Below are 15,194 nucleotides of genomic sequence, written 5' to 3' on the forward strand. Positions count from 1 at the left end.
GGTGGCCCTTAACTCGAGTTGACGAGTAAGGTTAAAAGAAATGCATCAGTTTCTTTAGCATTTATGATAATCATTATCTTTCATAACTGTGCAAGACAGAAGTAATTTTCTGGTTACTGATAAAGGGTGAAAAAATTAGAGAAAAGTTCGAGTTGTAATCTTGGTACTTACTTCTTATCGTTAAATGTTTGTCGAAGTCGCGCAAAGTCTCTAATCGAAGCACGATTGATTGTTTTATCTACTTTACGGCTTTATAATTCTCGATTGTTTGAAGGTTACGGTCTTTGAATATCATTAACCAGAAATGTAAATAAGGTAAAATACTCGCATCTACTTAAAAACTCAACGAAGTTGGGAAAATGTTCCATAGACTGGCCAGGTGACAGAAGCCAATGTTGTCGAATGCCATGGTTAAAAAAAAACGTTTTGGCCAAGATGGCGCACAGTTTTATTTAACTATGGACTTACCGGAAAGGAACGATTTACCTGTGCAGGACAATGAGAGCTTTAGTTAACGATGTCAGTATTTAACCCAATTCCGTTTTATTTGGAGTCAAGTTACAGTTGCCAAGAGAAAATTGGCTCTTGCCGGCACAAATTGTTCGACTACCACTTATTTAATTAAGACCCTGTCTAGACGTTTAAAGTTATCTCCGTATTTCGGTCTTGACCCAAAGCAATCATTACGCCCAGAGCGAGAGAAGAAAGGGTGATTCGACATCAATAAAAGGTGATCAGGAACCAATTTTTCTAATTCAGTCAGCGACGGCGATCACATTTAACTATGAAACTAACCGCGAAATCGCGAAAAAAATATTAACTCTCTCATAGAAAATATCAACATCGGTCCAGCCCAAATGTATGAAACAGGCAATTTTTTTTTGTGTTTTTCATAGTTAAATGTTATCACCATCGATGACTGAATTACAAAAATTGGATCCTGATCACCGATTACATTTCTTGGTGTATAACGTACCTAATTAATTTTAACTTCATTAACTAGAAACCGTGTCATCTAACTAACACATCAATTTTTATTCAACTGTTTCCATTGCTGAGATTTGAATGTTCATTTCAAAATACTGGTGCATTAGTAAAATTGTTTGAAGTCTAATAAATCCAAAACGACATACAAAAGCGATTTGGAGCTTTTCCCAAATCGCGCGGTGTGTAAACAGAGCGAGGCCATCTCTTCCTTATCATCTTATCGGATATTACATTATGCCTGGCGTGTGTCCAGCGGGCTCAGCATGGTTCCATTTTTATCGACTATCACTATGCCCGTCACTTTCGCACTTACATACTTGTTAGAACGTGACAGGCATGGTGACAAATGATAAAAATGCGACCGTGCTACTAGGGCAGGACGCCTAATTGCTGATTAACTTTATGTCGGTCTTACTTGTCACCACTAAAGTTGGCACTAAAATCCATTGCAGGACCAGAAAACTCGTTGTTATTACATACCCCGTAATTTATTTTGTTTATGATACACGTGTTTGGCAATACAACGGAAATATGCAAGAGTTAAACGAAAATGTGAATCAATAAATTCCTGGAATTTAATTATATGCATTGCACTATAGTTCAGAAATTTCAGATATATTTGATGAATGTAAAGTGTTCACACAAATATTTCAATAATAATTTTAGCTCATAGGGGCTATTCATAAATTACGTCATTTCATATTAGGGGAGGGGGGTTGGATGATTTTAGGGGGGGGGGGTCCAAAATTGTCAAAAATCGATGACGTAATTTATGGACAGCCTCATATTTGCTTATTATTTAAGTGAATTCAGACCTGAAGTCGCGTGCGAGTTACGCGCCTTGGTCATTACTTGAACACTTGACGTCAATGTTTTTGACGATGTTATAAAAGGAAATGAATTCGTTAAGAATATTGTGTTTCAATAATTTTTGGAAACAATTCGTAATAGGTATTATCATTATTTTTTGTTTGTGTCGTATATCATCTCCATTATTATTTCTCGCACTTCGCCCCAGAAACAGTATCGTTATCTAAAAGACAGAACGCATTTCTTCGGCAGGAAGATATCGGCGCACGAGTTCGAGCGCGGCGGGCTACTGAAGCCACTGGTGACGACGGTGGACGGCACGCCGACGTTTCTCGGCGACCAGCCGCATGCCGCGCCGTCGCGGCCGCAGCGCCGCTCGCGACATGAGCTGAGGCAGCTCGATGAGAAAGAACTCATATTTGAGCTGGTGAGTTGTAGTCTAATGTTACCGGGTCTTCAAACGTATACAATACAATAGAAATCCTCAAATCCTCTTTATTGCACAACCTCATCACAATAAATGCACAAGGAAACACAAATAATACATGAAGACAGAGGTAAACAACAGGCGGCCTTATAGCTAAAGAGACGGCTCAGCTCCAGAGACGTTTGACTCTTCTTATGTGATGTTTACAGGGATGTTAGGTGTATCTGCAGCTGATTGAACATGGCAATCTGTTGACAAAATTAGGGGTGTAGTGTACCTATTAGGTCTATGATTTTCAATAGATTGGAGGCGCTGCTTTCTACCTTTTTACGCCTATCCCTTAGGCTCCTGTAGCTAAAATAAATTCGTATAAAATTAACCACATATGTAAGTCGCAATTTTTAAAACTAATACCAACTCCTCACAAGCAAGCCTGATAAAAAAATAACTGAGTGTTGTTTCATTTCGTATGATGTTGCGAACTCGATATAAAATTTTATGGGCACTTTGTATAACTACTTCAATAGTGTTTGTACCCTTGTACAACTTAGGTGTACTGCCATTAGCCTCTACAGGCATTAGTGCTTGTAAAGCGAATACGCGAGTACCTATGTATATAGGAACGTCAGCTGTTAAGTTTAGCAATTGAACCTCAATTTATTCATTGAATAGTTGTTTGTTGTTTGTATTGATTTACGTGAACAAATAATTATCGGCGGCAAGCTTTGATTCATTCACTACATTACAGTAAATAATGGTCGCGGTCACTGCATCTCTACGAACTAATAGAGATGGCGAGTCACAAAAGGACTAATAATAAAATTGATAGCTCATTTGAATTCTAACCCCTCTGTTACAAATAAATACCGCCGGAGAAAACATTTGAGGTATTAAAGTCTGGAACATGGTTGTGCTAGACCTTATTGTGCATAACTAGTAAGTCTCAATGCGATAAAAGCAGGAGGTTAAATCAAAGTTTTTTGTACTTTAAGTTTCACTAACAGTCGCGACCACTAATCACAGTATCTTTATTTAAGCCAAAAAGAATAGATAGTATAGAGGGGTCCTGTCATTGTAAATTGTGTAGTCACTGTAAATTTACTGCCATCTACCGACACACGACTAAAACTCAAAATGAAAACGTATAAAGTTATCAAAAAATGTATATGTATATATGGATAAATTATTTTATTATTTTTATATCATTTTGATCCATGTTCATTCACTGATATCTATGTGTTAAAATTGTTAAATATGAAACGGTGTCGTCACGCCATCTAGCCGAGGATAGGCTAAAGGTGTGTGCGCCATCTATTCGAGAATGACTTTTACTTGAATTCCGAGGCACGTTAAAGTCTTTATTAAGATTTTCATGAACAAGAAAAGTGTTTATAAATCAGTATCTTTCTACACCTCGTCGGTTTTCTTTGCTAACTAATAAAGGGACTGAGCTAGCAATCTTGACTTAAAATACCTAGACCTGCTTAAAATACGCTTCACACGGTTTTCTATGCCCAAAGGGGCCTAAGGCATCAAGTCAGTATTGTACAATAAACGTTGAAATGTCCCGCAATCGCCATCGGCTGGCTTACATGTGTACAAATTAGTCCCCGCTGGGTCACGATAAAGCGGGACCGCTGATAATGAAATGTCAACATAGCTACCGTAACAATGCTTAAGCGGCCTATGAGAATTTAAATTTACTGTATTATGTTATGAATCTTCACACACACACGTTTAAATGGCAAATATCGAACAAAATAACGTTTTCTTTTGTTGACGTCAATGGTCGGGCGGGTCAGGCGCCGTTCATAAGTTTCGCGGGCGATTAGAAAAAACAATGTAATGTACATACATACCTAATATTGAGATCCGTAACAGGTATAACAATAACAACTAAATACATTTACAATAATAAGAAAGATCCATATTCGTTTGCAATTCGCCGTCTGCAAGCGATCGGAACGTCGATGTCGCTCAGCAGCAACTGTCAAAGTTATAATCAGGGTTGGCTCCGGCGCCGAGACTTGTCAAAAGTATAAACAAAATCCCCGATGTCAGCGAGTAGTGTTAGTTACCCGAGGTCAGTGACCGCTTGGACGTGCTCTTAATCTCATCTGAACTTCTGAAGTATTTTTATTTTACAAAAACAGATGAACGTGAGTGTATTGAGCGTACAGCTGTTAAAAACACCAAGCGTAATTTTAATGTTACGCTATTGTGTTGTCATTTTTCTCATTAATAAAAGAGCGTAAGTGTCGAAAACATAAGCTTGTTTGTCGGTACATTTTTTGCTTTTATTTTTTATCGGTAGGCGTTTTGTCTCATTTCGTGCGAAGGCACAAAATCTTTCATATGAGGACCAGTATTTTTTTTTTCGAGGAGTATAAGGAACAAGACTGACTAACTGTCCTACTCATACTTACGGTTCTTTAAATGCACCGGAACATGACTGATGTCATTCGACTCTGACTATGCATATACAATGTGTACGTATACATAGTTTACACACAACAATAACGTACTCGTACACAGATCATCGTGCCGCCGTGGCCACGTTTGATAAAGTAAATGATGCGCGCGCGCGAGTGCGCCTGTACTGAGAGCAACACGCTTATCTGACCATTAATCTATCTATATATATAAATGCAAGTGTCCTGACTGACTGACTGACTGACTGACTGACTGACTGATTCATCAACGCAGAGCCAAAACTACAAAAGATAGAAAGTTGAAATTTTCACACCAGATTACATTTATAAAGTGTACAAGAGATAAGAAGCGATTTTGAGAAATTCAACCCCTAAGGGGGTTAAAAAGGGGATGAAAGTTTGTATGGGGTTCAAGTTTTATTTTAAGCTAGGAATTTGAAACTTCGTAAAAAGATATATTATTAAAATACACGAAAACTAATTTCAGCGTTTTTGAAAATTCATCCCTTAAGGTGGTGAAAAAGGGGTTGAAAGTTTGTATGGATATCAAAAATTATTTCGAGCGCGGGACTTGAATCTTTGTATTTGGGGATATTATTAGAAGACAAGAAAAGTAATTACAGCGTTTTGTAAAATTCATCCCCTAACGGGGTTAAAAAGGGGTTGAAAGTTTGAATCCATTACAAATGCTTTGAAACTTCTTAGAAAGGCATAATAGCCGATTACAAAAAAAAGTAATTGCCAGGTTTTTGAAAATTTAACCCCTAAGGGGGTTAAAAAGGGGATGAAATTTCGACATAGGGTGCAAATTTTATTTTAAGCTAGGAACTTGAAACTTTGTAAAAAGGTATTAAATTAAAATATAAGAAAACTAATTTCAGCGTTTTTGAAAATTCATCCCCTAAGGTGGTGAAAAAGGGGTTGAAAGTTTGTATGGATATCAAACATTTTTTCGAGCGCGGGACTTGAATCTTTGTATTTGGGGATATTATTAGAAGACAAGAAAAGTAATTTCAGCGTTTTGTAAAATTCATCCTCTAACAGGGATAAAAAGGGGTTGAAAGTTTGAATCCATTACAAATGCTTTGAAACTTCTTAGAAAGGCATAACAGCCGATTACAAAAAAAAGTAATTGCAACGTTTTTGGAAATTCAACCCCTAAGGGGGGTTACAAATGGGATGAAAGTTCGTCTTGGGGTGCAAATTTTATTTTAAGCTAGGAACTTGAAACTTTGCAATAAGGTATTAAATTAAAATACAAGAAAACTAATTCCAGCGTTTTTGAAAATTCATCCCCTAAGGTGGTGAAAAGGGGGTTGAAAGTTTGTATGGATTTCAAACATTTTTTCGAACGCGGGACTTGAATCTTTGTATTTGGGGATATTATTAGAAGGCAAGAAAAGTAATTTCAGCGTTTTGTAAAATGTATCGCCTAAAAGGGTTAAAAGGGGGTTTAAAGTTTGAATCCATTACAAATGCTTTGAAACTTCTTAGAAAGGCATAATAGCCGATTACGAAAAAAGTAATTGCAAGGTTTTTGGAAATTCAACCCCTAAGGGGGTTAAAAAGGGGATAAAAGTTCGTCTTGGGATGCAAATTTAATTTTAAGCTAGGAACTTGAAACTATGCAAAAAGGTATTAAATTAAAAAACAAGATAACGAATTTAAGCATTTATTAAAATTCATCCCCCAAGGTCGTGAGAAAGGGGTTGAAAGTTTGTATGGAGATCAAATATTTTGTGAGTGCGGAACTTCAATCTTTGTATAAGGGCATATTATTAGAATACAAAAAAAGTAATTTCAGGGTTTTTAAAAATTCATTCCTTAAAAGGGTTAAAAGGGGGTTGAAAATTTGTATTGGGTCAAGTTTTATTTTAAGCTAGGAATATTTAATTTCGTAAAAACTTATTTCATTAAAAGAGAAGATAACTAATTTCAGCGTTTGTCTAAATTCATCCCTTAAGGTGGTGAAAAAGGGGATGAAAGTTTGTATGAACGTCAAACATTTTTTTAAGTGCGGGACTTGAATCGTTGTATAAGAGCATATTATTAGAATGCAAGAAAAGTAACGCGGAAAAGTAGTCCACGCGGACGAAGTCGCGGGCAACAGCTAGTGGACTATATTTCTTTACTATACGGTTAATAAAAGGTCAGTTTATAGCAATGACAGCAACATTTGGTCATTCGTGATTCTTGTTACGTTGCCCTAAAGTTGACGAATACACAGATAATGTTGCCGTAGATGGTATTTATTAGCAGGTTTTTGATAATAAGGCGAAGATCCATGGGATAAGCTCCTCGTAAACCGTACTATGACCACGAGATCGGTTTGTAAAGGGGCCCACTGACTAACAGTCCGCCGGACGGTACCTAGCGGCCTGTCAGTTGTTCGGAACTTTCAAAATTTTGTTCTAACTGACAGACCGATTCCGTCCGGCGGACTGTTAATCAGTGAGCCTCTTAACAGTCGTGTTTTATTTGCCGGTAATATCGTTTGTGAAGCGACTTAGTTCCAATTTATATTATTTGGTTGATCGCATTTCCCTTGAGCTGAAAGCCATTATTTACACATATGTTTAAATATAACTGACGTTAATAGACTTAATAAGGTATCGCAGTATTAAGAATCTTATTAAAATACAAAACAATAATAATGTTTACTTACAGGCACCCGTCGCCTTGAAACGACAGAATGCGTATAAATGTCCCAAGAGCGGAAGATGTGGGAACTGCTCGAATGTACGAAAAAAGGTTTTACTTACACAGTTCATATTTAGATTTTATAGCACATACTTTGGTCGGGCTTCTGTCCAAAAAACGACAATTTTACGAGTCTGTTATCCTAGTTTCTATAAAACGTTTTAAGTCGGCTGCCCTCCTCATTTTAGCACTTACTGCTTTCATCTGCATGCCGGGACTCGTTCTGAAAATGTGCGTAGTCACTGCGGCTGCTAGGTACCTACTTGATTTTCCGTAGAGAAAACTGTAGTTAGTTGAGGTATTGGTAATTAAAGACGGATTTTCATAACATTTTGTTACACATAGTATATGAAACCACTTCATCATCTTCCTCGCATTGTCCCGGCTCATGGGAGCCTGGGGTCCGCCTGGCAACTAATCCCAGGAGCTGATACCACTTACCGCTGCAGATTACATACAATTTCTTGTATTTATAAAACTCTGGCCAACGTGGGATTCGAGCCCACATCTTTGTATTGCCGGTCCTATTTATTAAATTAATTAATTACAGATTCAACGTATTTGTCAGTACTTCAGTAGGTGTCGCAAAACAACATTATTTGTGCCCTGAAAGTTCTAGATTTATTATACATTTGCGACTGGCCATCCAACTCGTTGGTGCAACTTTGTTGCGTGATGTATAAATTTGTTGCGCTGGCTATGCTGAAAATAACTGCTATATTTTAGTTAATAATATAGCACACACACACTCTTAACACACTAATTCCTTCTTCTGTTGGTACTAATAAAGTCCCAATGTTAAGCACTGTTCGCTATCTTGAAGAAACTGAAATGAATTCTAATAATGCGTTTCGACTTGTAACTGTAAAATCGAAACTTTTATTGAATCCTTGATGACAGAAATAATTTATTTACAAAACATATAAACCGTATTACAAACTTTACCAACCCAAATGATTGTAGGTACCAAATCTTGATTACTGCAATGATTTCGAAATACGCCCACACTATCTGCTTCGTCAAAGCGATCTAGACTGGACACTTCCATTGTCTAGCCTAGCTTTGATTAATTTGAATAGAAATGTTCAGTTAATTAGATGCGTCAGCGAAGCCCGAAGCCGAGGGTAGTACAAACCGATTGAGGTGCATTGGACACGAAAGCGATTGAACTACACCGAATGATTCATTACCGATTCATTGAGAGCTGTCTGCAAGCCGCAATTAGGGTTGACAATGTCACTTGACAATGACATCGCGCTGTATGTCTGAATTGACATGTAATTATGGTACCTTAATTGTATCGACTATTGTTACCTGCTGACCCAGAAATGTAGGGTGGATTATTACATTCATGTGACAAATAAAATACCTTCTTGGCGAAATAGGGGCCATGGCCAAAGCAAAAACCGGGCAAGTGCGAGTCGGACTCGCGCACGAAGGGTTCCGTATCATAATGCAAAAAAAAAAACGAAAAAAATAGCAAAAAAAACGGTCACCCATCCAAGTACTGACCACTCCCGACGTTGCTTAACTTTGGTCAAAAATCACGTTTGTTGTATGGGAGCCCCATTTAAATCTTTATTTTATTCTGGTTTTAGTATTTGTTGTTATAGCGGCAACAGAAATACATCATCTGTGAAAATTTCAACTGTCTAGCTATCTCGGTTCGTGAGATACAGCCTGCTGACAGACAGACGGACGGACGGACGGACAGCGAAGTCTTAGTAATAGGGTCCCGTTTTACCCTTTGGGTACGGAACCCTAAAAAGAGTTTTTGTTTAATAAAAAAGCAAATGGAATACTTTTTGTTATTACGTGCTGAATTTCATTATTATTAAATAGCGCCCAAAAGGGATCTACTCGTACATATGTAGATTTTAGATTTGTATTTGTCATCCTTAACCGAATGACAGATAACGGGAACAGATAAAGCTGTTCAACAAATACTTCTGTGTAAATCGTTGCTGTCTTTCGCATCTTTATTTATGATTTATGATCGATAGTCGGCGGTACGTTCAAGCGCAGTCATACTCGCCATAACATGTTAGCCTTAAAAAACAAAAATATCAAAAAAAGCAAGACGGTCCGAAACAGATATTGACAATAATAATCTGTGTTGAAAAATCATTGCTCTAGCTTCAAAAACCACGGAGGAAACAGTCGAGTACGTTTGTATGGAGAATTGACCACTCCTGTTGGCTCTTAAAGAGTGGCTTATTATGTTTGGTATTGGGTGTAAATATGTCTACACGCCATCACCATATAAATATGATATAGCTTTCTTTAACAATGGTTGGATATTGCTGTTCGGTGGAAAAAATCAGAAAATAAAAGCAATGTGCAATAAATATGAGGCAAGGAATGGGGTCTTGACAGTAAGCATTCATACTCGCAGGCTTTAGATGCCTTTCTTTATAGACGTTTCAATAATGATTATGCAAACAGCGAAGTGATGCGCTATTATTTGCAAGTTTTGTAGTATACTGGCTCTTGCATTTCCGTAGAATTTTCGATCTCCCGTTTCATCCTCTCGTTCTTTTTGTTAATCCAGATTAAGATTAGATTTCACATTTCATCTAGGTAAGTAAATTATTTCAGCCAATATGCGTGATTGAGTAATAACAAATATCCAATTCTTCACGATTATAATGTTATTAATAGGATTGACTCGTATAGTTATATTTTATTATTCTTGAAAACAATATTTAATTACACAAACGGGTCTACCGCGATATAATTTCATTGTTTTTAACTTTTTACCTTAAATTCCGACGTTTCAGCTGAGTTGCGCCAGCTGTGGTCACGGAAAGACTGACGTCCCAGCAAATGTGTCAACGTTAAATATGTTAATTAAATATGTGTACAAAACGCGAGAGTTTAAACTGTTATCTTAAAAACAATATCAAGGTAATAAGGAAGGAAATGGAAACTTAACGTAGGAATGTAAATTTTTATTAATTGTCGATTCTAACTCAGTGTCGATTTATAACGCGGAATGTTTTATTTTGGTAGTTTTAATGCTGTTATTTATTCGATACTTTGTTACAGTCCGTATCTTTGCAAAGCGAACATTTTCTACTAATGAAAAAACTTCATGTTTTGTAATAGTCTAAAGTTATAACCGACTTGTGCCAATAGAATTCCGTAAAATTATTATCATAATTATTATACGGCATATGTGTGTGTTGTGTGTTGTGAACTATTACTAGTGGCTCTGTGAGCTGTAGACCTCGCGAGCAGAGCTTGAAATAACATAGTGCTAAGAGCTTTAAATACACCGTGTTTTTTTTGATTTCCGTTAATTTCAAGGGTGCATTCCTGAGCTTAAATCAAGTAACTTTCTCAAAGACACCGATGTTCTAATTAAGTCCATTTCGGAGATAATCCATAATTATTTTTTTTACTATAAGGCCTCTACAAGCGTGTACACTTGCCTTAGGGCCGGCTTACATATTGATTAGTGTTTAGAATGAGTTCATACATTTGCTACTAAACTTAAGTACAATCTCGGTCGATTGATGTACGAAATGACATTGATATGTCACAGATTTCAATTGTTTGGTTGAGTTAAATGTAATGCCCGTGTTACAACAACGCTATATGCTACATTTAATTACTTTTTAAACAAAAAAAAAAACAAAAAAGAAAACAAAAAAAATTTTTTTTTTTGAAAATTAACTATGCCATTTAGTTCTTATAAACGTACTTAACTATACCCCGAAGTTAACGGAATTCAATAAAACACGGTGTATAGTAAATTAAAGAAAAACAATACGAAATTTATGTGTAAAAAAATACAAAAAGTTATAATATCCCAGCATACAATTACTGGGGATCGAACCCAGACCCTCTGTGCAAACAGAAAAAGCGAACGTTTACAAACTGAGCCAAATAGTTCTTAGATGGGTTGACGAAATTTAGCTACTCCTTCTCAAATTAAAATTAGTTAAAATTAAATATCTAAATACCGCCTAAACCAGCGATAATTTTTTTCTGCATTTTTTGCTATTAACTCTGTAAACATGTTTCAAAAAGAAAAAAGTCTTATGATATCGATACGACTATTTGTTTAGGCGCCAGGTATCACGACTCCGCCATTTTTAAAAATTTCCAAAAACCGGATTGACAAAAAAATTTTATTTAGTCATAAAATTCGGTCACAAAATTTCACGAGAATCGGTTAAGAATTGCGACCTGTAGAGGAGAACATCCGGACATACGAAAGCAAAATGCCCGAGTCAAAACGTAGACCTTCGCTTCGCTTCGGTCAATTAACGGAAACTTGTCAAACATTCCTAATTTAAATTTTTCTAACCTGTACGTCTACCATCAGTTTTGACATTGACATATACGCTCACGTCTACGTAACTTACTTTCTATGCATCTCGCTATTCTCGCTCGTACTCGCATATTAGTGCAAGCGAGATGTACAGAAAGTAAATTACGTAGACGTGAGCGTTATGTCAATGTAAAAACTGGTGGTAGTCCTGTAGGTATTTAGGTGTAAGACGAAATAGCAAGCATATTTGACCCCCATATGGGATTTTGAACAGCGCGCCAAGCGGGACGTTTTGGAAACTCAAAATCCCATACATAATGAGACTTAACGCAAACGCATACGTCTCGTCACGCTACCGAATGTCATTTTATACTAGGGTTACAGTACGGTTACCATCAGTTTGTCACTGACATAAACGCCGTCGAGAACGTAATTTACTTTCTATACATCTCGCTCGCACTCGCATATTAGTGCAAACGGGATGTATAGAAAGTAAATTACGTTCTCGACGGCGTTTATGTCAGTGACAAACTGATGGTAACCGTACTGGTATGTAGGTATATTATAAATTATTCTCGACGAAAGTGTGAGCGTATAATGAACGTTATTACTATTATCTAACAAATTTGTTCTTGAACTTGAGAATATATCTTAACCTGGCATAATTATGCGAATGAAACAAAACTATACATACGTGCTAATTATCTCCATAACTGGATAAGTAAACTTTTAGCACACTCCGTAAATGCCATCGGAACTTAATTAGCATAAAATTAAGTAGTAACAATGTGTCAATGTTCGCGGTTTATATAGTTTTACGATGTTCATTCAGTATTAAATAGCAAGTAATAGACGTCTACTTTAACGAGAGTTCAAAACAAATGAAATTTTGCTTAGGTAATTACTCCTTCCGTGGAATCTTAGGATGACTTTCGATTACAGAAAAGCAAGGGACGCTTAATCCAAAGAAAGCATGGATTATATGCATATCATATCTATATTTTACATTTTACCGTATTTTTTTAGCGAAACGAATTGGCATTTATGTTACGCAATTTTATTTATGTATCTATATAGGATAGGTAGATAACCTATAGAATAGATGGGATGATTCAGAGTTCAATTTGCCCAAACACATCTGAACCTAATCTACGTTGGGATGGAGGGCATTTGTTTAATTCGCCATGGCAATTTATCCCTGTCGCGGTAGATAAACGAAATGATTAATTATCGACGATTTGGGTCGAACGTGACCGGTCCAATAATCCTGTAAGGACTAAAAGGGATTTAACACTTCGTTCTTTATGGTTCCGTACTCGAAGAGGACAAACGGGACCTCAGCTATCACTAAGCCTCCCCTGTCAGTTAGTCTGTCAGAATTCTGTCAACCTTCTCCTCCTATGCTAATAAGAGTAATAAGTTTATTTATATAATAGTACGGCCGAAATCGACGTTTTTGGGTGTACCTACAGAAAATAGTTTATCATTTTTATTTATGTTAAAAATAATGTAAACAAACTCAGACCCTTGCTCAGCCATTTGGCAAACAGTAATTACCACAAAAATAAAAGAATATAAATTAAACAAATCTATTATTTATTTGTTTACAAACTGAGTCTTATGGTTTTGATGTTTATAATTAGGTATTTTAAAGAACTATAGATAGTACGGTCGAGTAATATCTAATTATAATGTCATTGCCATAATGTTTTCCGATATTACATAATACCCCAACGGTAAACAATGAGGCTAAGTAAATCTCATCAGTCAGAACGTTCAGACAAATAATCCAACGAGCGAATGATTGAATGGAAAGAATAGTTCGATAGTTGTGAAACTGTTGCGGCTACTCGGGAACTAATCATTGGCTCTTCCGGCTCGTTTGATGTACGAATAATGGAGATAAGACATCAGTCATTCTTTTGTGAATGTAGTTTGTCTAACGTCGTTCCTGAAATGGAACAATTTAGTCGTGTATAGAATTCATTGGAATATATAGGTACATGTATAAGATATCATTTCAGGTTGTTAATGTTGTTATTATTTGTCATGCATATTACTACTATATTGTACCCGGTGAATTTATATATCGTATCCAAAGTATAAAAAGTATCTATGAAAAACCTACCTGATGTCAACAACATCAATTGTATTTATGTATATGTTAATGAAAATTCAAAGTCAAAATGGTCAATATTGTAACATAGGTACTCGTATATTGATTAGATGTTTATCCTACCAACCGAATTCAAGCGTAGCTAAATTATCGATCAACGGCTTGACATTTAATACATAGGCCCAACAATTACGCTTAATTTAGTAAAACCATTCATGGACGAAACAAAACACCAATCGAATTTAACCAGCCGCTTCGTTACCAAATAAACAGTCATTCGAAATATGGTAAAGCAAAACACATACGTCGTGGACATTATCTGACTATCCACTACCCCATACACGTATGTTATTCTTCGTGTGGTGGCAAAATGAACTTTATCACTTGCTTTATAATGTTTATATTAGGAATAAGCGTTGACAAGAGATATGAGCGTTAGTAAGTTAGTGTTTATGTGAGAAGCTCGTAGATAAACGCCGCTTTCAGTCGACATCGGCCATCAATGAGGACTATGAATATTCACGGTCGCTAAATAAATGCAGGGCGCTTGTTTCTACTGAAACTGATTCTGATTTATACGGAATTTCTCTTCAGAATGATATTTTAACAGATCGTAGCGTAGACTTCTTCGAGAAGAGTGGCGCGGGTTCACAGTAGGTATCGATATCTTCTCTTTAAAGGGTGACTCACGTTAGTCCGGGCCGTGACCGGGCCGAGGCGTCCGGTCCCACATGTGATTTTCTATGACAGCTGATCGGTGATCACGTGGTGCCCGGCCCCGGCCCGGTCTAGCGTGAGTCATCCTTAAGTTACGTACACATTCAGGATAATTTAATATTGAACTTCGTCATATTGCTATTTTACAAAAAGACCTGAAGTATTTATTCATCACTGACGTTATCGTCGTATCTCGTAGCTTGGACAGAAAATATTTTAAGACACAATCTAACTATGATACAACCAAAAACTATAATCCAATCTCGTTCCTTGAATTTAAAGGCCATCTATTTCGTATTTTTGTTGACCGTGACTCGCAACAAATAAGGTCCCAGCTAGGACCTAGGTGCACCAATAATTGCAGTAGTAACCTCAGTTAGCCAGAATAGGACCGTGCTGGTCAGCCAGTCGAACGCAGTTACGCAAGCGAAGCGACAAAGTGTCATCATTGGACCGCGGACGGCAATGGGTGCCATGGTGTTGGTAGTACTAGGGTTTGCACGACGGATCTGAAATATACGGGAATATCCGCGGATCCGGATTCAGATCCGGATAATTTTATACATTTCGGATCCGTATTGCAAACCCTAGTTGGTACATAGGGCTGCTACGACACATTAAGACGTAAAAAATATTAAAAACTGGTCACTCACGTATTCTAAGTCGAAAATGCTTGACATGTATCACTCCGTGTGTCATCAGAACAAACGAAAACGGAGTGAAACA

At 36.8% G+C, this 15,194-nt stretch overlaps 1 protein-coding gene across 9 annotated transcripts in view; it reads left to right on the plus strand.

The window, feature by feature from the left end:
• LOC134797521 (dual 3',5'-cyclic-AMP and -GMP phosphodiesterase 11-like) overlaps window positions 1-15,194 on the plus strand; it is a 251,840-nt gene that overhangs the window by 136,199 nt on the left and 100,447 nt on the right. For 6 of the 9 annotated variants that reach the window (XM_063769772.1, XM_063769774.1, XM_063769773.1 and 3 more), the window contains exon 5: window positions 2,032-2,224. In XM_063769772.1, the coding sequence (XP_063625842.1) occupies window positions 2,032-2,224 (193 nt within the window). The remainder of the gene's footprint in view (window positions 1-2,031; window positions 2,225-15,194) is intronic. The other 3 variants (XM_063769775.1, XM_063769778.1, XM_063769779.1) reach the window with 1 other exon arrangement.

This window comes from Cydia splendana, chromosome 15 (assembly GCF_910591565.1).
Source record: "Cydia splendana chromosome 15, ilCydSple1.2, whole genome shotgun sequence".
NCBI lineage: Eukaryota > Metazoa > Arthropoda > Insecta > Lepidoptera > Tortricidae > Cydia > Cydia splendana.